Source organism: Neltuma alba, unplaced genomic scaffold (genome assembly GCF_004799145.2).
Source record: "Neltuma alba isolate B1F8T4 unplaced genomic scaffold, ASM479914v2 tig00008108_pilon, whole genome shotgun sequence".
NCBI classification, from domain to species: Eukaryota; Viridiplantae; Streptophyta; class Magnoliopsida; order Fabales; family Fabaceae; genus Neltuma; species Neltuma alba.
In genome coordinates this window covers 10,895-34,897 of record NW_021634950.1, presented here as the reverse complement: position 1 = coordinate 34,897, position 24,003 = coordinate 10,895, and the positions used below count along the sequence as shown (strand labels likewise).

Sequence of the window (24,003 nt, the reverse complement as noted above, 5' to 3'; positions counted from 1 at the left end):
TTTTGTCGCCGCTGAAAGTCTTGGTTTCAATGGCGAACTTTTAGCGGCGACTTTAGTCCACTTTCGGTGGCGACACTTTTGTCGCCGCTAAAAGTCTAGGTTTCAATGGCGAACTTTCAGCGGCGACAAAAAAAGTCGCCGCTGAAGGTCCACTTTCGGCGGCGACACTTTTGTCGCCGCTGAAAGTCTTGGTTTCAGCGGCGACTTTTTTTGTCGCCGCCGAAAGTCGTCGCCTAAAGTCTATTTTTTTGTAGTGAATCCTCTCGTTCATTCTTTGCATGCAAAGGCATCAAGAATGAATCAAAGAAATCCTGTTATATTTTTATCTAACAACATGTGAAGGATGAGGAATGAAAGAAATTGATGAGCATACAATAACTGCTAAATATATTAGTTGAGCTTTATACACCTCCAATTCTAAATATAAAAAGTAGATAAGAGGTTTATTTTGGTCCTAAATATAATATATTAATTCACTTTATCCACCAAAATTATAAGAGGACTTCAATCAGGATAATTACGTACAATGCATATTATTAGAATGGGTATTACAGGAAAAGAAATACATATTTGCTAGAACTAAACACTTTAAATAATTTTTTTAATGTTCACAAATTAATTATTTAAATCGTATATTAAGGACAGGATGAAATACAAACTAACTTGAAACTTTTCTAATTCAATAAATTCTTACTGAATTTATCTGATTAAACTTAAGAAATATTTACACGGTAGATTTTGGATGCTGGGTTTTGGGTTTATCTGAGTTCAATTATACTGTTACATAGAACAAGTATTTTGGTTTTGTTTTCAATGAACTAATTTTTATTATTATTTTACTTTTGGAATCATTCAATTTCTTTGGTTGAGATCAGCTAGCTGCCAGATTTGGGTAAAATTTCAAACTCATGACGAAGTCTAATCAAAAGTTAACTAAAAAGAAGTGACTAGGAAGGAACATGCATGTACAATCATCTCCTTAACCCTTAAAACTTAATAATAATAAATCCATCTAGACATTTAACATTGTATACGTAAATCCAACCATCAATTGTCAACCCCCTAAGTTATATATTTGTACCCTCAAACTCTGAATATGTAAGCAAGCCTCCTATTTAAGATATATGCATATAAGTAATGACCAAAAGTACTAGTTGGGGAATTATTTGCACAAGAGTTTTGAGGGAATCATTGCAAAGTTTCAAAGTTCAAAGAGATTGTGTATAGACAATATAAAGTTCATAGAAGCTATGTAAAATTTTGCTAAAAACTCCATGAAAAAAATTCTTGAATGGCTAGTGATTTGTAGGAATCAAGCAGCTATTTATAGGAATCTTATAATCCTTGAAATTGTTTTAGTCCCTTGGTTGAAATAAAGAAATTAAGTGATTTATAATCTCTATACATTTTCAGTTCGTGTGTTTTTTTTTGAGCCTAATGTATTCACTGCCAGTAGCAGTGACTAATATTCTCGCACCGTAGACTTCCCGAAAGGGCTTTACTATTAGCCAGGAGACCTTTTTCATACATATCGCTAGGAATCGAACCTCTAACTAAATATTTAAAGAACCAACTGTGCTATGTCTTGTGGTTTTTCATTGAGTGTTTTTATTTATTTGTTTGATTGACCACATCACAGATGATCATTATTATAGGATTCCAGAGTTATTGAACAAGCTAGTCCTCCAGTTCTTATGCCCTAGCATTCCGATCCTCAGCAGCTTGGGCAAATGCTTACACATCTTAGATCTCTACGGAAAACCCCTCTTTTAACACGAATCCATTATTCCCAAATAAATCAAATCAAACAAATACAAAGAAGATGAAATCATCATTCCCTCTGCAAGAGAGCTTCGAGAAGCTGGCATCAACGACTTCAAGCCAAGCCAAAGCGACGTACAGGCTCAAAGATGTCTCCTTCAATGGCAGAATCCTCATAATTACTTAAATTAAAATATAAAACATGTTTTGTTTAAAGTAATAATTTTTTTATCCTACATATATCCCCAACAAATTATAATTTTTTTTAACTAATTAAACAAATAGTTTGAACTAACAACATTTATTGAGGATAATTTTGATATTTTATAAGAACTTTTTAACTGTCTCGCAACCACGTGGATGAGCCTTCTGGGCACTGCCCACCCTTTCTTCTTAATAAAAAGCACACCACAACACAAACGCACACATCACAGCCGCTTCCTCCTAATTAATTTGATCATATTTTCTTGTAAATTCAGACAGAACATATGGGAAGCGTTGAAGCTGTCGTTATAACTCCTGATCCAACCCCAACTTGTGTTCTCCCTCTTTCCGCTCTCGATTCTCAACTCTTCCTTCGTTTTACTGCCGAGTGTCTCTTGGTACACCCTGCCCCGGCTTGGACCGCGCCGCCACCTCGGCTCGTCTCAAAGCCGCATTAGCTCAAGCTTTGGTCCCGTACTACCCATTTGCCGGCAGGGTCAGGCCTTGCTCCGGTGGATCGGGCCTCGAGGTCGTGTGCCGGGCCCAGGGCGCGGTGTTCATCGAGGCCTTTTCTGACCGTTACACAGTCAGCGACTTCGATAAAGCCCCCCAGACGGTGACTTCCTGGAGAAAATTCTTGTAGCTACATGTACCTGACGTTCTTGACGGATCACCGCCGCTCGTGGTTCAGCTCACGTGGCTCAAGGACGGAGCCGCAGCCGTCGGTGTAGGGATCAACCATTGTGTCTGCGACGGTGCTGGCCTCGTTCAGTTTCTCAGTTATTTCGCTGAGTTGGCTTCTGGGAAATGCCCGCCACTCCGGCCGACACCCGTTTGGGACCGTCATCTTCTCAGCCCATCACCCGAAAGTCCTGATCGAACCTGCCCGACGATCCTCACCGAGTTCAACCGGGTGCCCGATCTTTGCGACTTCATGACGCGGGTTTCCAGCGATCTCAAACCAACCTCCATTAAGTTCCACAAAAGACGCTTGGACGAGCTCAAGAACGTGGCTCGGTCAATGAGTCCAGTCAGCGAGTCCTCGTCCTATACGTCCTTTGAGGTCCTGGCTGCTCACGTATGGAGAAGCTGGGCCAGAGCGATGGCTTTTCCGTCGAACCAGATCCTGAAGATTCTCTTCAGCATCGACGTGCTGAACCGGGTGAAACCGGGCATACCCGACGGCTACTACGGGAACGCCTTGGTGCTAGGATGTGCACAGAGTAGCACGAAGGATCTGGTGCAGAAGGGTCTTGGGTACGGGTCGGGCTTGGTGAGGAGTGCAAAGGAGAGGGTGGACAGCGAGTACGTGAGGAAGATGATAAAGTGGGTGTCCGAGTCGAGGGAGAATCCGGACTCGGCGGGAGTACTGGTAGTGACTCGGCGGGCACGGTTGGGTTTTGAAAGGGTTGACTTTGGGATAGGAAGGCTAATCCACGTGGCACCCATATGCTTCGGTCGTTATTGTTCGTTTTCACCGGCGGATGATGAGAGGGATGCTCTGAGGGTAATGATGGCTGTGCCCACCTCTGCCGTTGACCAGTTCCAATATTTCCTCACCGCTTCTGCCGCTCCTCGTTTATGAATGAGTTTGGAGGATCCTATGTTGACTTTTTTCTGCTCAGCTGTGCATTTTATCTTTCTAATAACTACTGGATACTTAATATATAACTTAATTATTGAATTGATATTAATACTAAATTTAAGATTTATTTCTTATATTTAGCAATTTTTTTCAAATCACTCTTATTGATACTCTTTCAACCATAATAAGGTAGGGAAAAGAGAGAAGGATATTAAGAAAAATGATTAACGTGTTTTAGGAAAAATATACTATATTTATTATAATTAACTAACTTTTTAATTTTTTAAATTTAATCAAATTAGTTAAATAAATCTTATATTAAGAATCATAAAAGTATTCTTTTTCTCGTTTTATGTCAAAACAGACTTGTTTGAATATGATTCAACCCCACCGTTCTCCCTAATCATTGTCTTTCTTTAATCCTAGTCAACTTTAACAAGGTGTTATATTAAGTATAGGAGTTAATTAGTATTACCTCTAGTTCTTAATATAAGAGTTAGTTGAATATTCACTTTGTAGTTGAAGATTCAATTTAGTGCTAAATATAAGACCTAAATCTACTTTTTCTCTTATATTTATCTATTTTGCCCCCAAATAATATCTATAGTGATTGCAAGAATTGTTTTAATACAGATGATAAACAATGTTACTTTAGGAAAGACAACACTTATTTACTTCAAATAATTAATTTAATTAGTTTTTTTAATATTCGTAAATTAATTATCTAGCTCTTATGTTAAGGAAAGTAAGTAGTATCATGTTTCTCGTTTTATGTCAAAACAACTTGTGAATATGATTCAACTCCACCATTCTCCCTAGTCATTTTCTTTCATGCAAAGGCATCAAGAATGAATCAAAGAAAGCCTGTTATATTTTTACATAACAACATGTGAAGGATGAGAAATGAAAGAAATTAATGAGCATACAGTACTGGTAAATGTATTAGTTGGGCTTTATACACCTCCAATTCTAAATATAAAAAATAAATAAGAGGTTTATTTTGATTATAAATATAAGATATTAATTCACTTTGTTTATCAAAATTATAATGTTTTCCACTAAGTATTCCTATTTCTTACACATAATAAGAGAACTTCAATCAGGATAATTACATACAATGCATATTATTAGAATAGGTATTATAGAAAAACTAACACATATTTGCTAGAACTAACCACTTTAAATAATTTTTTTAATATTCACAAATTAATTATTTAGATTTTATATTAAGGACCGGATGGAGTACAAACTAACTTGAAACTTTTCTAATTCAATAAATTCTTACTGAATTTATCTGATTAAACTTACGAAATATTTACAAGGTAGATTTTGGATGCTGCGTTTTAGGTTTATCTGAGTTTAATTATACTGTTACATAGAACAAGTTTTTTGTTTTTGTTTTCAATGAACTAATTTTTATTATTCTTTTACTTTTGGAATCATGCAATTTCTTTGGTTGAGATCCGCTAGCTGCTAAATTTGGGTAAAATTTCAAACTCGTGACGAAGTGTAATAAAAAGTTAACTAAAAACAAGTGACTAGGAAGGAACTATGTACAATCATCTCCTTAACCCTTAAAACTTGATAATAAATCCATCTAGACATTTAACTTTGTATACATAAATCCAACCATCAATTATCAACCCCCTTAAGTTATATAGTTGTACCCTCAAACTCTGGATTAGACGTAAGCAATCCTCCTAAAATTTAAGATATATGCGTATAAGTAATGAACAGAAGTACTTGTTGGAAAATTATTTGCACAAGAGTTTTGAGGGAATCATTGTAAAGTTTCAAAGTTCAAAGAGATTGTGTATGCATAAGATAAAATTCACAGAAGCCATGTAAAATTTTGCTAAAAACTCCATGAAAAGATTCTTGAATGGTTAGTGATTTATAAGAATCAAGTAGTTATTTATAGGAATCTTATAATCCTTAAAATTATTTTAGTCCCTCAGTTGAAATAAAGAAATTAAATGATTTATAATTTCTATACATTTTTGCTGAGTGTTTTTTTTTTGGTTGAGCTTCGGGTATCTACCGCCGGTGGCAGCAGTCACTAATCTTCTCACACCATAAACTTTATGAAGGGGCTTTAGTGTTGGCCATGAAACCCTCTTCATACATGCCATCAGAGATCGAACCTTTGACTAGATGCTTAAGGAACCAACTGTGTTAGGTCTTGTGGTTTTTCACTAAGTGTTTTTACTTGTTTGATTGAACACGTGGCACATGATCATTATTACAGGATTCCAGAGTTATTGAACAAGCTAACCCTCTAGTTCTTATGCCCTAGCATTCCAATCCTCAACAGCTTTGGCAAATGCTTACACATCCTAGATCTCTACAGAAAATCCCTCTTTCAACACGAACCCATTATTCCCAAATAAATCAAATCAAACAAGCACAAAGAAGATGAAATCATCATTCCCTCTGCAAGAGAGCTTCGAGAAGCCGGCATCAACGACTTCAAGCCAAGCCAAAGCGACGTACAGGCTCAAAGATGTCTCCTTCAATGGCAGAATCCTCATAATTACTTAAATTAAAATATAAAACATGTTTTGTTTAAAGTAATAATTTTTTTATCCTATATATATCCCCAACAAATTATAAATTTTTTTAACTAATTAAAAAAATAGTTTGAACTAACAACATTTATTGAGGATAATTTTGATATTTTATAAGAACTTTTTAACTGTCTCGCATTGGCTCTCTTAAAAACTGATCCCTCAGATTTGGATCCTAAACCATCAAGTATAGACTGGATATAACTCAACTGATGGCGTCTTCAAGATTTCTAATTAAAGTAACCTCTATAGATTGGAGAAGCTAACACAACTTGCCACTTTTGAAGTGAGTTGGGTGAGCTAATTCTTGAGTGCTGGCTAAGATGATAGGATCCAACCTCAAGCATATCTATTCTCTTTATTATGATGAACTCTGGAAATGTTGGGATTTTAAGGTTTCTTAAAAGGAGAGATAGAGGTACGTTTACATAGCTGTCACATTTCCACCATTACGGAAAATATATTCTCCTGCGCGAAGCATTTCCAACATTATAAGCTATGACAGCCTACCTCCATTTCTTTTGGTGAGCATGGCGCTCCAAGAAGATGATCGGCCACTTGGTGAAGAAACAGTCACGTACCTGCCATGCTTTCTGTAATATCCTGAATTTCAAGGTGTTAAAGGAATCAGGAAGAATGATAAAGAAATAATTATTAAAATTATTTAATGCCTAAAAAAATTAGAAAAAAGTTATGAATGTTAATTTTGAGAGTTTAGGATATTATGAAAGGGTTAATTTCCCCAAAAAGTGGCTCACACAATTTGAAGGATAATTTTAGGAGTTGAAAAGGACCTATTTTCTTGGAAATTCAAGGAAAATAGTTAGAGGTCTATATTTGAGCTAAAAGTTTTAGAATAATTATTTTATTGGTCAAAGAAGCTAAAGGATAATATAAATCCATATAAAATATTATAGATTAATTTCTGGGCTTATCTTATAGAGAAAGGGATAATTTTGGAAGTGAGGAATGAAGGGAAGGGCATTGTGGTCATTTTACACGTCCCCGACCACCCCCCCCCCCCCACCCTTATGATTTGCCAACATGCCTTCTCTCCCGTCTCATTTTTCATCTGCAAGCGGAGAGAAAAACAGAGAGAGACTGAGAGAAAACCTTGGAGTCAGGGAGAAGGGCGTCGCCGGCAAAGTAGTGATCGGAGAGGAGAAGTTTACATGCAATTTTGTTTTCTAACTGGGGTAAGACTGATTAACACTCTACTCTCCTTATTTCTTTTGTTTTCTGCGTGTTGGAGGAGATGATTAGAGATTAAAGTCTGAGTTGTCAAAAAAAGATAGGAATCGAATGAAATATTGGATGGAAGATGTAATTAGAAGCTTGAATAAGTGAATTGTAGTGTTGCATGTGTTGTTTGGAAGATGTTTTTGATGATTCCAACACTCGACTTTCCTTCCCCTCTTCTGCTATATGGAACCGAACCGTGTGAGTTTGAAGGAGAGGATACATATGCAAATCTAAATGACATTGCATGTGTTTAGATGTGATTGCTTATCGGTTATTGCTGCTTAAATGATGATTTTAGTTTCTGCACTATGCTTTCCAGAGGAGTTATTCAAAAACCTGATATGAGAGTGTATATATGTGGGAACCAGTTGGTGTATGTGGCCGGGTAATGAGTACCGAAATAAATGGATTGAACTAAGGTTGGAATAAAAATTGGAAAAATGATGTAGCTAGAAGTGTGTGGAGGTTTTATTGTTAGAGGGATTAATGAGTTTGATAATTTGAATGCTAAACTTGAGTTTAAACATATAGCTAACAAATCTGGAAAATTTCCAGGTTTGGAGTAAAAGTTGCGTGTGGTAGAGGAAGTTACATATATACATATATGACTATATTTGCTGATCGAGTTGGGGGATACGAATCTGGTGACAGTTTTGAAATCTGTAACTTTATTAAAATTGTCGATTGATGCTCTCTTAGATCAAGTGATGGTTCAAGTTATTTAGACCAAGTTAGAGACCGAAAATGAAGATTTGGAGGATTAAATATGAATAGGTCTTATAGGTTGTTGTAATTATTAAAATTATAGTGCGGTTGAGTTAGAGCACAAATGATCTCCAGTGCAAAGGATCAATGATGTCCATGGAAACTTCATGAATAAAAAATATAAATTTTCAAATTCTCAATGCTGCGCATGAATTGATTTACTCTATAGTATTAGTATGCTCTATACAGTAGCACGAATTGATTTAGTGATACAAAAAAATTATATGAAACTAAGTCGCAAATGTGTATTGCATGATAAATTGACATGAATGCTTAGCTTCATTGAAAAAGAAGAAGAAGAAGTTTAATCAACATTGCCTGTAATTTGACTAATTTAACCTGCTGATTTATATCCTTCAGTGGTGTACTAAAGTCAATGCACAGAACAACCCTGAATCAACGGAAAATCCCCTGTATAACTACAAACTGATCCATTCTTAATATTACTGTTGAATGGTTAAAAGAACATGCAAACAAGAAATAATTCCGTTTGAATTACACCCGCTTCATCTGAAATCCACATATGCAATCTTTCCTATATGTGGAATAAACACATGCACAACTGAGAATTGTATTCAACCCTCTACCTACAGCAAATCAGAAAGACGGGCATCCAGAGGAAGGGGGGAGAAAAACAACAACAGCGAACTTTATCTCACTATGTGAAGTTACACGACTCCATTGGGCTCCATCAACAACTAGCTGTTCCCGAAAAACAAAATATTAAAAAGGGAAAAAACGAGCCAACATGTAAAAGGGACAAAAACAGTCTGCTATTACCACCTTAAAAAAAAAAAAAAAACACACACAACACAATCAGCTATCGCTCAGTCCCCTGAAGTTCAAAGAAAGCTTACGATCTTGCCTCCTGATCGAAGTAATAGTGTGATACAAAAAAAAAAAAAAAAGATTATAGTGACAAATGTTGACATTTACTTTCTAGCTACCAAAAATGTTAGATACAATTAACCTAATAAAATAACTCACAGGAATAACAACCTATAATATGAGAACTTCGAGATGTGTTCATATATATGTTTTTTTAATATTTAGTAAAGAAATATAATCCAAAATGCTTCAAAGCCCAAACAAAACAAAGACAGCTGACAAGTTAAGTCTTTTAGCTAACATGAAAAATCATTTTGGCTAAAACAACAGGCATGATGGTAATCCAAGCTCATCTCTTCCAGCAGGGTTCAACACTGTGAAGCTATTGCTTTTTCGCATATTCTTTAAATATAAGGTAATTCTAGCATTAAGACATATTCTATGCATTTCCATTTTCCTTGAAGATAAGGTAATGCTTTTACCTAAGAACATGCCAAGCACAATCTGATACTTGAAATGATGGGCTTTCATATCCTTGCAGTTATCTAATATACTCAGAGAGGTTTACTGTAGCTATTGGAGGATGAACTCAATTGAAAGCTACGGAAAGGCCTGAACAATATGGCCCTATTAACAGAACCAAATATCAGTGTGCATTCATTATTTTAACATTTTAATTTACATGGAGAGCCACTTAGAACTTCACCCCAATATCTCAAATCATAATTTGCTCAACCAGTAGGGTCAAAGTCGGTAACTATACATATCCAAGAGTACATCAATGCTAGTTAAAATCATAAATCAAGACGAAACATAACAAAGAGCTAATAAATCAAAGCAACGAATAATACAAGAAGAAGAAATTCGACTCCAACTACGTACCAAAAATAAAAGCCAAGACATATATAACACAATAAACTGGAAAGATTACCAGCATCACCGTGAAGGGTTAAGAGCCATGAGCAATTGCTGCCCACCAGGAAGGTAGGATACATTAGGCGACTTGGCTAAAGTGGAAGCCACCTCCCTAGAAGCCTCAATCCTCCTAAGCTCAATCAGCCCCGTACCGGCAGCCGCTGTTGCATCTGAAATTAGCTTAGCAGATTCGCTCTCTCCCTCAGCCCTAATAATGGCAGCCCTCCTTTCCTGCTCCGCCTTCATCACCACGAACTTGGACCTCTCTGCCTCTTGTTGGGCCACCTGCTTCTGCTCCACGGCCCTTGAAAACTCAGCACCATATGACAAATGCGTAATTGCGACCTGTGTAGATATCAGAAATCAATATATGAATTGCATTCTCCAACTAATATCAACCCAAACAGAATTTGGATCAAAATCAAATAACCAAACATACATCATCAAGAACTATGTTGAAGTCCTTAGCTCGCCGTACCAAACTCTCGCGAACAAAAGCCGAGACCTGGGGACGCTCCGTCAGGAGCTGATCAGCATTGAATTGAGCAACCACTGCTTTCAATACTTCATTTCCAATTGAAGGAAGAACCTTCTCGTCATACTCGAGACCAAGATTCTGGATTATCACAGGGAGGCGAGACGTTTCGGGACGAGAGAGGACACGGAGGGTTAGGTTGACCATCTGCAAGTCCTTGGTGCCAGAGACTGAAGAGAAGGTGTGAGGGCGTGTGCGAATGTCGAAAATGTAAGGTTTCTGGACCCAAGGGATGAGGAAATGTGTTCCCTCGCCGACTGTTTCGTCAAGAATGCCCCGGAAACGATCGAAGAGAACGGCACGTTGGCCACCATCGACGGTGTAGAGGCTGGAATTAAGGACGGTTGCAGCGGCACCGAGACCGAAGGCCGCGCGTGCAATGTTCGTGAGGAACGAAGCCGCTGCTTGGCTACCCATTCGACGGAGATAGCTCCGATAGCAATGCCTGAAGAAGAAGAAGAAAGGAGCAGAAAAGAGAGGACCTGAGTGAGCGTGAGAGGGTTTTACTTCGTCTTCCGTTGGCAGCAGAAACCCTGTCTGGCTTGCAAAAGAGGGCGAAGAGTTTTGGTTTTTTGGTCCGACACGAATCTTGCAGTGGGCTTGATCGAGCGGAAAACGGGCTTCTGGTCTGAACTTTGTGTATCCCATATTGGGCCTCTGTCTTGAGGTCAAAAGAAAAGATTGGGCCTAAAATTTTAATTCATGCCCCAATTGAAGCTTAGGACTTAGGAGTTAGTAACTACTCCTCCGATCCTAAATATAAGATCTTTATACACCTCAATTGAAGCTTAGGAGTTAGTAACTACTCCTCCAATCGTAAATATAAGACTCTTATATTAGCGTGTATAATGATCTTATATTTAGGGTCATAGGAGTACTACTAGAGGAGTACTAAGTAGAATTGAAAAATGGAACATGCAATTTTAAATATTGCAAAAAAAACAAAAAAACGAGTGGCAGCCGAGCTGCTCTCATTGTTCTCCGCTTTCAACATTCTTCCTATCTCGCTTCATCATTTTGCTTTTACTCTCATCAATCTTCAGCCAAGTTATAGATTTTTAACTTCATATTCGAATTTATGCTTTGGACTTTAATGCTGTTTTACGTCTAGCTTCAGTGCGTATTAGTAAACTCGGAATTTATAGATATGTGTCATCTATTATATTTTATATATATTTACAAAAACAGTAATCTTATTCAAATATTACAAGTAGAGCTTTTGACTTAGGACAAGTTAGGCTTGAAAGCAGTAACAATTGGTATTCTCATAACAATAATCTTTCACAGTTGTTATTGATTCCAAATGTTATTTGTCACAGGTTAAAAACTCTACCTGTAAAAATCAAATATATATATATATAATTTCTATCACCAGTGAAGTTAATAAGTAACATTTGGTTTTGGCCAAAAAATTTGGTAACAATTGGCATGTTTTTATATTGAAGTCAATTGTGTTTGAAACATTATCAGACACTAAATGTGAAGATATGTTTTAACGAAATTTGAATATTGATTCTTTATGTTACGGGGAAGGCTTGATTTAGTAGACCTAACCCAGCTGATGATGTTATTATATTTTAGAGTCAAATAAATCCCACTTTTTCTCGGGCAAGCAACCCTAAAGCAGTGACCGCACAATAAATTCGATAACTGAGTGGGTACATTATCTAACTGTATAAAATCAGAGCTCCTCTGTTACAAACTATAGTTAGCAAGCCAATCAGCCGCTTTGTCCCCTTCTCTGTCCGTGTACTTGCCGAACCCATCTCTCCTTAAAAAGCTGCGTCAAAGTTGAGTTTCAACCATCCTTTGCGGCGGAGCCACCCAGCCAACCACTGCAGTCCTCTCCCTACGCCCCAGTGGCCCCTCCTTCCTCCAAAAGAAGTTTATTCCTCCACTGCCACCGCCACCCACGAGTAACCCCAAAGCAAACTTCATTATTCATCCACAGATCAGTCCAAAAATCCACAACACTCCCACGTGCTACTTGACCACTCATCTCATTCCAAATGTCAGCCACGAACATTTCCAGAGAGTCAAAATCAGAATTTTTGACATCACATTCTTTAAATAGATCAGCCCTCCACCAATATATAGTTCTCTCTCTTGACACAATGGAACATAAACTGTGAGGTTTAACCGGTAATAAGTTCCATGCCAGCCTGCCTATTGAAGCTTTGTTCATCCACTCTCCATATCTCCCAAATGCCAAAACCCTCCGTTGACCCACAGATAAAATCCCTCTGAAGCTTCATCTCTATTTCCTTGCACGCACACACACCCGAAGAGGCAACTGAACATCTATCACTCGGTTTTGTGTGGGTAAAACAATCACCCATTCGGATTCAAAGCTATATGCTTATTTTCTTAACCCACCTCTAGGGTTCATTACTGGGTTTATGGGATATTAAGAGGCCACAGGTTCATCGAGCCAGTAAGTTAGAGAGAGAATTGAACGTTCAACAAAAGAAATGGAGGCTATCATCATTTATAACGTATCTTGCTCATGCTTTGTACGTAGTTGAGAATATGCAGTCCTGAAGAAAAGGCACCATGATGGGGGAACTAAGAGGTAACATTGGGCACAATAAAGTTGAAAACGCACGCCCCAATATCCAAGTCGTTGTAATATAGTGGTAAGTATTTCCACCTGTCACCCGGGCGACCCGGGTTTGATCCCCGGCAACGGTGATTTTTTGCTTTGTGTTGTTTTTTTCTTGGTTGAACTCCTGGTGTCCCAGCTTCGCATTCGAAGGTACCATTGTATTACTGTCACAACGAATAAATCATTAATATTCTCAGTTTGGTTTGCTTTTTTATCAGTTTGGTTTATGTGTGGATCAAATTTCATTGAATTACTTTATTTTCTAGCAGAAAAAAAATACTACATATCTCCCTCCTTTTTATAAGATTCCAAAATTTGAAAATAGGTTTTTACCAGTTTTTTTCTCTAATTAATTTTCTATTTTTACTCCTCATTTTGTTATCATACTACATTCTTTTTTATTCTTTATTTTATTACTAGTATTTCTCTCTCTTATTTAACAAGGATATACTTGGAAAAAAAATAAAGTTCGATTTTTATATATTTATTTCATTTAACTAATTTGAATAACTATTTTCTTGAGCGGTGTAATTTAGTTAAAAAGATTTCATAAAAATTACCAAAGGGAGGTAGTAATATTTAAACTAGTTTTGGTTGGTTTTTCTTGGCAGATTATTCTTAGTAAGATGGAGACATGGAGTGTATGTGTGTGTGTATATATATATATATAACTGTGAGACTAAATTTGTCGGTGCAAATGTATGCCGGACAATATTCATGGAATGCATGATTTAATATGTGAGATGGAAAAGGAACATAGAGTACAAAATAAAATTTAATCATCAATGTCATCCGAAGGTGAATTATTGTGTTTAATACTCAAAATAGTTGGAATGTTTTCAAGAGCATTTCGTGCAGCTCTGTTATAAGCTATCTCTTTTTTGGAACTACAATGCCTCTTCCAACCAATTGATTATTGACCAGAACCTCCACTGCCCTTAAATCCTCCCATGAATCCTTAAATTGAACCTTCAGATTATGTTTCTGGCAAATTTGATACAGCTCTGTCACTGGATGTGTCTTTCGAGTTGGTGCATCTATCAGTGGCTCCAACAAACATCTGAAAAACTGTGCAAAAAATTTCATGTCTTTCGTTTTGCCCAATCAATTCAAATATATCAAATATTTATTTTAACACCATATATATAGATATGCATATTTGTATTATATTATTAAAAAAATTTAAAACTAATACTCCCTCCGTCCCTTATTATAAGATTCAATTTTTTATATAGGTTTGTCCCTTTTTATAAGATTCCTTTTGAGTTTGTTCGAACATTTAATGTATTATTATCTATTTTACTCCTGGTTTAATGCATTTAATATATTCTCTTTTTTCATTTATTTCACTGTTACTCTCTCATATCTACTCATTTATATACAAGGATATATTTTGAAAAAAAATTACATTTGCTACATATTAATTGCTTTTAACTAATCTTAACTATTTTCTTAAACCGTGTAATTTAGTTAAAAGGATCTTATAATAAAGGACGGAGTAGTATAGTTCATTTCTATTTCTTTTATTGCTCATAGGTATCCTTTAATTTATTGGACTCAATAATCATGTTCGAGACATAATTAGGGTTGGGCACTAAAATGGTATTCGAACCTACTACATTATGGGAAATTAACATACTACCTCCGGTCCTAATTATAAGAGCCGGTTGACCAATTTGAGGAGATTAAGGAAGTAAGTTGAGTTAGTTATTTGTCCTAAATAGATGTTGTCTTTCCTAAAATAGCCTTGCTAGTCAAGTGTATTGACCAGAACTATCATTGTTAGAAAGGTTACTTTGGAAAAAATGTATAAATATGAGAGATAAAGTGGATTGGGGTCTTATATTTAGGATCAAAATAAAAGTAAAACATGGTCTTATATTAAGGACCGGAGCTAGTATTTCACTAGACCAAACCAAAGTTGACATGTAACTCATTTTTATGTGTTTACTTGTTTGCAAAAAGGAATGAAGTTAGTTAGAGCCGGCCTTGAATTTTCATACATATTTTTTTTAATTAATACAAACTTTACTCCTTCAAATTTTAAATTAGCTCAAAAGTTTTTTTCCCTTTGTTCCCTTCCCCGTAGATGTGCTCAACCCATCTTTCCTTTCACAGCTCCAACAAACTAAAGTTGAGCTTTAACCATCCATGTGGCGGAGCCACCCAGCCAACCACCACAGTCGCTACGCCCAGTGGCCGCCCCTCCTTGCTCATAAAGATCATCAGTCCAAAAATCCACAGCACTCCCATATGCTACTACTTGACCAGTTAACAGCTCCATCAGAGTTGACCTTCAACCGTCCTTTGTGGCGGAGCCACCCCGCCAACCACCACTGTCCTCTTCCTACGCCCCAGTGGCCCCTCCCTTCCTCAAAAAGAAGTTTATATTCCGCCACCACCACCGACAAGCAAACCCAAAACAAGCTCATTATTCAACCACAGATCAGTACAAAAATCCACCACACTCCATGTGCTGCTGCTTGACCAGTTATATCTCATTCCAAATGCCAGCCATGAACATTTTCCCAGACTCGAAATCAGAATTTTTGACAACACATTCTTTCAATAGATCAGCCCTCCCCCCATGCTTCTCTCTCTTGACACAACGGAACATACACTGTGAGGTTTACCAGTAAGTTCTATGCCGGCCTTCCCACTGAAGCTTTGTTCATACACTCCCTTCTCTGAAGCTTCTCTATTTCCTTGCACACGCCCGAAGGCGACTGAACATCTATCATCTGGCTTTGTGTGGGTAAAACAGTCACCCATTCGGATTCAAAGGTATATGCTTATTTTCTTCACCCCCCCCCCCCCTCCAGGCTTCACTGGGTTTATGGGATACTAAGAGGCCTCACAGGTTCATCGAGCCAGAAGTTAGAGAATGAATTGAACGCACGTGCACTGTTTCTTCGCCAAGTAGGGGATCATCATCTTCAAGTGTATGCTCAACAAAGGAAATGGAGGCTGTCATCATTTATAATGTTGCTCATGCTTCGTAGATGCGAATATATAGTTCCCAAGTATGGTGATGCTCCCGAAGAAAAGGCAACCATAATGGCAGAACTAAGAAGCGATACTATTCTGAAGTGACTAATTGTGGAGAGGGAAAGAATTAACACCCACACAACCATCGAAGTCGTTGTAGTATAGTGGTAAGTATTTCCGCCTGTCACGCGGACGACCCGGGTTCGATCCCCGGCAACGGCGTTATTTTGCTTTTTTCTAAACCTCGGGTTTTCCTTTTGTCTTTTTCTGAACCTTGTTAGAAGGATATCAGTTTCGTTTTAATTGAATTACTCTCTTTTTCTTCTTATTCTTCTTTCTCCTCAATTGTGCACTTATTTATATATGATCAAAATTTAATTAATATTAATCATTGAATTTGATTTCTAGCAAAATAAATAAATAAATATTAATAATGATGCCCAATATTGGCAGATATTTCTATCACACTGCTTAAATTGGACCAATTAATAAAGTAAAATATATTAAACCTAATAATTAATTAATCCACAGGTAGAGATCAAACTTTATTTAGTTTATGATCTTCGTACGAAAGGGCATTATTTGTTGAAAGGAAACAATGTTATCTTCCAGAGAGGAGATTTATGATGGTGTGATTATCAGAGAAGGCAGAGCCAACGTCACAATCCTCGTCATCAGCATTAGATGAAAGTGTCATGAGAGCCACCACAATTGATCTCATTGTGGGACGTAGCTGTGGATCATCTTGTGTGCAAGCTCTAGCAAGTTGTGCCATCTGCATCCAAACATTAATTAATCAATCGTAATAAATATTAATATTTTTAATTAATTAATTACTCCAGCTTTAAATCTAAGAGCTAGTTGGATAATTTATTTTAATCTTACAAATAACAAGACAAAAATAGAATCCAAAGCATAATGGATGAGCATGACACCAATATGAGTTGCGCAATATTTTTCTCAAATGTTTAATTAGACTGTATGGATGTTATTTTATTATTGGCTAAAATACATATTTGGTCTTTTAACTTTAGTTTTAATTTAGTCCCTTAAGTTTAAAAAATACTCCTCCGGTCTTTAATATAAAACCCATCTAACTAATTTGATTAGATTAAAGAAATTAGGTAAATTAGTTAATTATAAAAAAAGTGACACATTTTTCCTAAAATACCATAATCATCTTTCTTAATACCCCCTCTTCCTTTTCTACTTGATTATGGGTGAGAGAGTATCTATAGGAGTAATTTAGAGAAAATTAATAAATATGAGAAATGGATCTTATATTTAGGACAAAAACCAACTCAAGAATTAGGTCCTATATTAAGGACCGGATGAGTATATTTTTAGTACTTTAACTCTAAATTCATTAGTTTTAAATGATGAATTTTTGTAATAATCACAGTTATTTTAAGTATTAAACTTAATACTACCTCTGGTCCTAATTATAAGACTTAGGATTTAAAAATATTTGATTAATATTCAAGATCTCAATATCATTATTTTTTGTTAATGATTTTAGGATTAAAGGACTAAAAATAATATTAAACTCAATCAATTACTTATTCGGATCTTAAATGTAGCCTGTAATCCTAAATATAAAATCTTGATTCATTTTGTCTCATAAACCTATAATTCTTTTCTCAAGCAATGTCATAGATTACACATATTGATGAAGGAGGTTTTCATTGATGAGGGTAGTTTCCAATACAAATACTAAAAGGGTTGTTTTAAGGAAACCAACACACTGTATAATAGGGTAGCAAATAACCAAGCTATAATTATAGGACAAATATTGACTATTATTTTATTGGAGGATATTACTAATGTCTGTATATATATTTTGATTGATTACCTTAAAAACTGAATCAATGGGGTAGTTTTGGCCAAGTCTAGGATCCACAAGCTTTCGAAGGTCTTCAACAGCATCAGGCCTACCAAGAGATTTCTCAAACTGCAATAATAATTCATAGAAAGTGAAAATTAAAAGGCTTTCAAATTATATTGGCTCATTTATATATGTATATGTACATATATATAATTACCAGAGCAACAAGGCCTTTTGATTCAGCAACAAATTCACCAGTCTTGAGAACAGCATTCTTAGCAGAAATGAGTTCATAAAGCACCACTCCAAAAGCATAAACATCTATTTTTGGAGATGTTATTCCATATTGAGCATACCTAATTAACCAAGGCATATTATATCATTAGTTATTAACAACTAGTATCAGCAGCTTTGAACTCGAGATGGCTTACATGAGTCCTGTAAGTAGAACAGGCAAGGGATCTCTAATGTTCCTCTCAATCTCCTAAAAGTTTTTTTTTTAATAATCATTGAATTCTACATAAAATTAATAACATTTTAGTATTTTACGGGCATGAAATGATGAAGTTTCGAATTTTTTTTAATGATTTTTCAAAAACATTAAAAAAAAATCGATATTTCAAATTTTTTTCTTGAAAAAAAAATCATGAAAATTCCCCCCATTTTGTGCTAGTAAAATATTAAAATGTCACCAATTTTTTGGCAGAATCTAATGATCAATATAAAAAAAAAAGGGGAAAAATTGGGAAGTTGGGACATAAGAGAGTGGGGTATTAGAGAATCCTTGCCTGAACTGACAGCTCTTTATGCTTTTTTTTTTTAATATTCCAAATTGATACTTCCTCCAGTACTAAATACTCCTCCGGTCCTAATTATAAGACCCAATTGACTTATTTGAGGAGATTAAGGAAGTAAGTTAAGTTGGTTATTTATAATAAATAAGTGTTGTCATTCCTAAAATATCCTTGCTAATTAAGTATATTGGCTAAAACTATCATTATTAGAAGGATTATCTTGGAAAAAAATGCATAAATATAAGAGACAAAATGGATTGGGGTCTTATAATTAGGACCAAATAAAAAGTCAAATGGGGTCTTATAATAAGGACCGGAGGAGTATATGATTACTTGGCTATGAAATTGTTTACAATACATTTAATTAAAAAACTTCAAATACTTCACATTTTAGGTAAAACTAATAGCGTTGGACCAATCTCTCACTTGAAACTATCCTTATAATTCTATTCTTTGTTTTTTTTTTCCCCCGCCACTCTTTATCCTCAAATCTTGAACCTTAGATCAAAGCCCAATATAAATTGAATGGATATTAAAAAAATAATACACGAAAGAAATATTAAAAACTCTACATTGAGCAGATACCAATACAAAAAAAAAAAATCAAATAAAAAAGTACAATCTTACTCTGGAGACATATATCCAAATGTTCCCACAAGACGTGTGTTAAGCGAGGCATTTCCAACTTCAATGAGTTTGCTTAACCCAAAATCTGCCACCTAAAGGTGAAAAAACTTCCATAGATTATCTTACAAGATCTAAACAAATTAAATTTTGTTTGACAAAAAAAAACAATAATAATTGACCACAAGAACAGAAATTAACCTTAGCATGGAAGCTTTCGTCAATTAATATGTTCAAAGACTTAACGTCACGATGAATATATACAGGCACTGTGTGTTCATGAATATATTCAAGACCTCTTGCTGAATCCAGAGCTATTTGCACCCTTGTACACCATGGCAATGCATCTAACTCTGAAATCAATCATGTTTGTCATATTATCAATTCATCAATTATATCATTATAAAATATAAAAATCTATGGCAAATCATACTATTCATTAGTTGTAACAACGTGGCTTATTCCTTCAACATCGGACAAGGAAAGCCAGCTGGCTTTGTCGTTGATTATATATGATGTCTTTATATATGGATATAACAAAGGACGCTGTCCGATACTAAATATAATAATAATTAGGTGGTTTATTTTGACTTTAAGTAAATATCATGCTATTTTAATTTCAAAATTATATTTTTTTCTTCCAAATTATCCATATTAATTGTAGGAGGATTCTATTAAGGGGATAGTTCCGATACAAATAATTAAAGAAGTTATTTTGGAGAAACCAACACATCTTTTTTTTTCCCAAATAGCTAAACTAACTTTCTTAATCTCAACTAATTAATTATATGCTAGCTCCTGTATTTAGAACTGGAAGGAGTATATATCATAGTAAAATAAACATTCATTATTGTAAAGAGAAATAAGTATGTTTAAAACAAAAGGCACTATTCATCAACTTAATTCTTGAGTTAATAATAAGGTCAGTACTGCGAGCTGATGATATGTCACCTGAGGAACGTAAATGCTGGCTTAAGTTTCCATTGTTAATGTATTCATAAACAAGGAAAAGCGATCCCTCCACGCAATATCCGATCAACCGCACCTATATATATTTTGATCATCCAGAAAGTTAGACATAGGTAAATACTCAGGTATAATTCAAAAATTAAACCAGCAATGGATAATTTCATGTGAAAGAAAAACACATAAGAATCATATATAGATCCTGAAAATGCATATTCTTCCTTATTATACTCAACAATAAGGAGCAATGCGCCAGAAATAACAAGAAATGCTAGCTTGAGGCTGTTGGAAATTAAAGATGAGACATATACCAGATTCAAATGATGAACATGCGTTAAAACCTTCAACTCAGCAAGAAACTCTTGTGATGCTTCTATATCCATCTTCTTGATTGCAGTTTTCTGCATAAAAGATCTTATATTTCAGGCAAATCATTATATATTAAACCCAAAAGTTTATGTAAATCCTAAAATATCTTGCATATGAACTCTTCATAATTGATTAATTATATTCCAGAAGATTTGAGAAGCTAATTAATTCGAACCTCGCCTCTCAGCTCGGCATAATATACTGCTCCGAAACCTCCTTGACCAATCTTGTTATCAGAGCTGAAGTTATTGGTAGCTTTGGCTATTTCTTGATATGAGAACTCCATGGACTTCCCAACCATGATGCCTCTAAGACCAGTGGTACTAGCAGATCCACTAGATCCTGAAGTTTCGTAATTGAGAACAACAAAGATGAGTGAAACCAACTAATTTCGGTCCTAAATATGTATGACGTACGATATTCACTTTGCTTTTAAATATAAGATTTCAATCCACTTTATCTCCTAAATTTATAATTTTTTTCCTCAAACTGTCCCTTTTGATTGCATATATGAAATAAATTGGGGTTTCAATCAATGGGACAATAATAAATAATTTAATTAATTATGTAACTCTTATATCTAAGACTGGATGGATTGCAACATCGAGGACAGAGGAATTAATCCAAATGTATATATGTTATATTACTACTACCTCTGGTTTTTAGTATAAGACTTTGTTTGATTTTTATTTTGGTCTTAAATATAAAACTCCAACCTACTTTGTCTCTTATATTTATTCATGTTTTCCCAAGATAGTCTTTCTAATAATAGTAGTTCTATCCAATAAACTTGATTGGCAAGGATATTTTAGAAAAGACAATATATATTTATTATAAATAACTAACTTAAATTATTTTCTTAGTCTTTTCAAATTAGTTCACTAGCTCTTATATTTAGGATCGAAGGTAGTATTGAAATAGAGTGAGCATTAAGTCATAATACGAGAGTCTGCATGAATGTTCAGAGAACTTAATTAAGGTTAAAGAGAGGAAATTATGTAGATGTAATGATCATACCGTCTTGATTTGATGAAAGATCTGTAGAATTTTCTGTGATCAATGCAACTTTGGCGGTCTTTCTTCGGAAGTGTTTAACAAATACATAAGCTGATAATAATAGAAACACAAATGTTGCTCCAACACAAATTCCAGCAATGGCAACCTCACTTAGACCTGCTCATATAGAAACCAAATATATATATATATATATATATATAAATACAACGTCTCAAACAAGCATTACTTACTTTCTTTTTGCTTTCTTATATATATCTTTGTGGGATACATAACCAAACTCGAGAAAATTATATCAGATAATCCGAAGCATCTCTTTCAAGTTAGAAGCCAAACCTCTTGACCTGCAAAAATGGAGACCAAACCGAAGGTGAAAATCAACATACATAATATTATAGAATAAACAAGAGAACTAGGCAATATATATATATATATATATATATATATCTTTGTATGCACATGATGATACGTGTTTTTGAATAAACGCAAGGTTGGGCAAACAAGATATACCTAGGGTCCAGGGGCACGTAATTTCCATTCTGATCTGGAAAATGAGGGAAAATCAAGAAGTTAGTGATTTCAGTACTAGTAGTAGTAGTAATAAGGACCCCATAAACGTGTATAGATTTAGTACGATATTACGTGAGTTTAATTTTCAATCCAATCTTGCCGAAAGGTTCCATTATATAATCCATTATTCATAATTTCAAGCTGAAGCGAGTCTTCGAAAAGAAGTGGGAAATTTATTCATAGGTTTTGTCAGTTTATTGATTTATGACAGTAAAACACAAAAAAAAAATTCCAAAAATGAAATCTTTTTTTACACCTATGCATATGGAAAAATCACTAATTAAATTTCACAAACCCACAAATTTAAAAATAAATTATAAATATATCGGATCATACCTCTTCCTGGAATAAAAACCACTCCACTCTCCTGGCTGAAATTCACACGAAGATTGTATTTCTGAAGCAACGTTGCATCAATACCAGTCTGGTCCACGATGGATTCCAAGCTATCTCCAAATCTAAGTGGATAAGTAAGAAACAATCCATAATCCTTAGAAATCTGTCTGTCCCCACAAGAACAATTCACTGTGACATTAAGCTTCCCATTGAGAGGAAGCTGATTTGGATCCTTATAACTATTGAATCTTCTCAGTAAATCCACTGTGGTCAACGAAGAATATGTTTGTGTCGCAATGGAATCGTAAGTATCTCCTTCTGCTATTGTGTACTCGAACACATGACCCAGAAAATCCCCATTATTGATACAATCACAGGGGAAAGGAATGTTGATTCTCGTTAAGGATTGAACGTACATTCCATGTTGGATACTTTTCCTTCGTTGTAGCTGGAAACAACTCCAAAATCTGACACAAGATCTGATCTCAGAAACTTGGTTATGTTACCTAGATTGTTCTTATAAGCGTAGTAGGATGCTAAAGCTAAAGGACAACCTTGGAGACACTTGGATTCTACGTTGTTGAGAAGAGATGTTTCTAACAACAGAAGGAAGAACACCAGTACTAAAGAATTGCTTTTGGGTTGCATTGTATCACAGAGAGAGAGAGAGAGAGAGAGAGAGAGAGAGAAGAAATCAGAAAGCTCGGTGAAGCTCAATGAGAAAAACTGGGTTTTTTTTGGGGGGGGGGGTGTGTTTTTCTGATATTTTGATGAAAAAAAGTTGAGAATAATAGAGAGAACGAACAACTTTGTCGTTGGGTTGTCCTGTTATGTGAAGGAACGGACATACACATTCAATTCTCAAGAGGTTGCTTTTTGGAGGTGATGGAGAAAGCTGATCATCACTGAGTCCAAGTGGCAATATTGGAGATACCAGCTCCTATTATGATTTGACTAAGTTTTTCTTTTTTATTGTTTTGGTGATGCATGATTGAAGAGTGACGATGAATAATTAAACAATATGCAAGAGATATGGTAGTGGTAGGGAATAAAATGACGTGGGGAATCTTCTTGATTAAAGATGTTCGGTTTTGTTTGTTTGTGTTTCCCAAAGGCCAGCTTGTCGGCCATTGTCCTACCATCCTCCCCCTTCATCTTCAGAGCCATATTGTTTATAAATAAGGAAAACTTAACCTCCCAATCTTATAATTTATCTTAATTTTGATTCAAGTACTTATAAATTATTCTATTTAAATTGAACTCTTACAATGTTGAAATTATATGCATTTGTTTTTGAGCGAATATACCGTTAATTTTAATCTATAAAATTTCATAAACTTTATGAAATTTTTTTATTTCATTTAAATTTTTTTAATAACTGTGCATTTTTATAATTGAAGTTTCATAAATTCTATAAATTAAAATTACCTGATTAAAAAATAAAGGCCCCATTGAAAAAGAACTAGACTAAAATTTACATTTGATCCTTTAACTTTGTATAAAGTTTTAA

General features: G+C 35.1%; 1 protein-coding gene, 1 non-coding gene and 2 pseudogenes across 4 annotated transcripts; 2 read left to right on the top strand and 2 right to left on the bottom strand.

Moving 5' to 3' along the window:
* The first annotated feature begins 2,249 nt into the window (after window positions 1-2,249).
* LOC114753742 (taxadien-5-alpha-ol O-acetyltransferase-like) lies at window positions 2,250-3,550 on the top strand (annotated as a pseudogene).
* A 5,170-nt stretch (window positions 3,551-8,720) lies between these two features.
* LOC114753745 (prohibitin-3, mitochondrial-like) lies at window positions 8,721-16,329 on the bottom strand. Of its 3 annotated transcripts, XM_028942451.1 has the most exons (4): window positions 16,314-16,329; window positions 10,307-10,836; window positions 9,884-10,212; window positions 8,721-8,826 (listed from the first exon to the last, which is right to left on the bottom strand). In XM_028942451.1, exons 2-3 carry the CDS (start codon window positions 10,817-10,819, stop codon window positions 9,889-9,891), a joined length of 837 nt encoding a protein of 278 aa, XP_028798284.1. In that variant the 5' UTR covers window positions 10,820-10,836; window positions 16,314-16,329; the 3' UTR covers window positions 8,721-8,826; window positions 9,884-9,888. The 3 variants fall into 3 exon arrangements, with proteins under 3 accessions (XP_028798284.1, XP_028798285.1, XP_028798283.1); XM_028942452.1 differs by lacking the exon at window positions 16,314-16,329 and having other exon boundaries at window positions 8,721-8,907; window positions 10,307-10,912; XM_028942450.1 differs by lacking the exon at window positions 16,314-16,329 and having other exon boundaries at window positions 10,307-10,912.
* On the top strand, window positions 16,146-16,217 carry TRNAD-GUC (transfer RNA aspartic acid (anticodon GUC)). Its single transcript has one exon. It is a non-coding gene; the product is annotated as a tRNA-Asp (tRNA).
* Window positions 16,330-16,596: 267 nt separating the features above from the next.
* Window positions 16,597-23,141, bottom strand: LOC114753741 (lysM domain receptor-like kinase 3; annotated as a pseudogene).
* Between the last annotated feature and the right edge of the window lie 862 nt (window positions 23,142-24,003).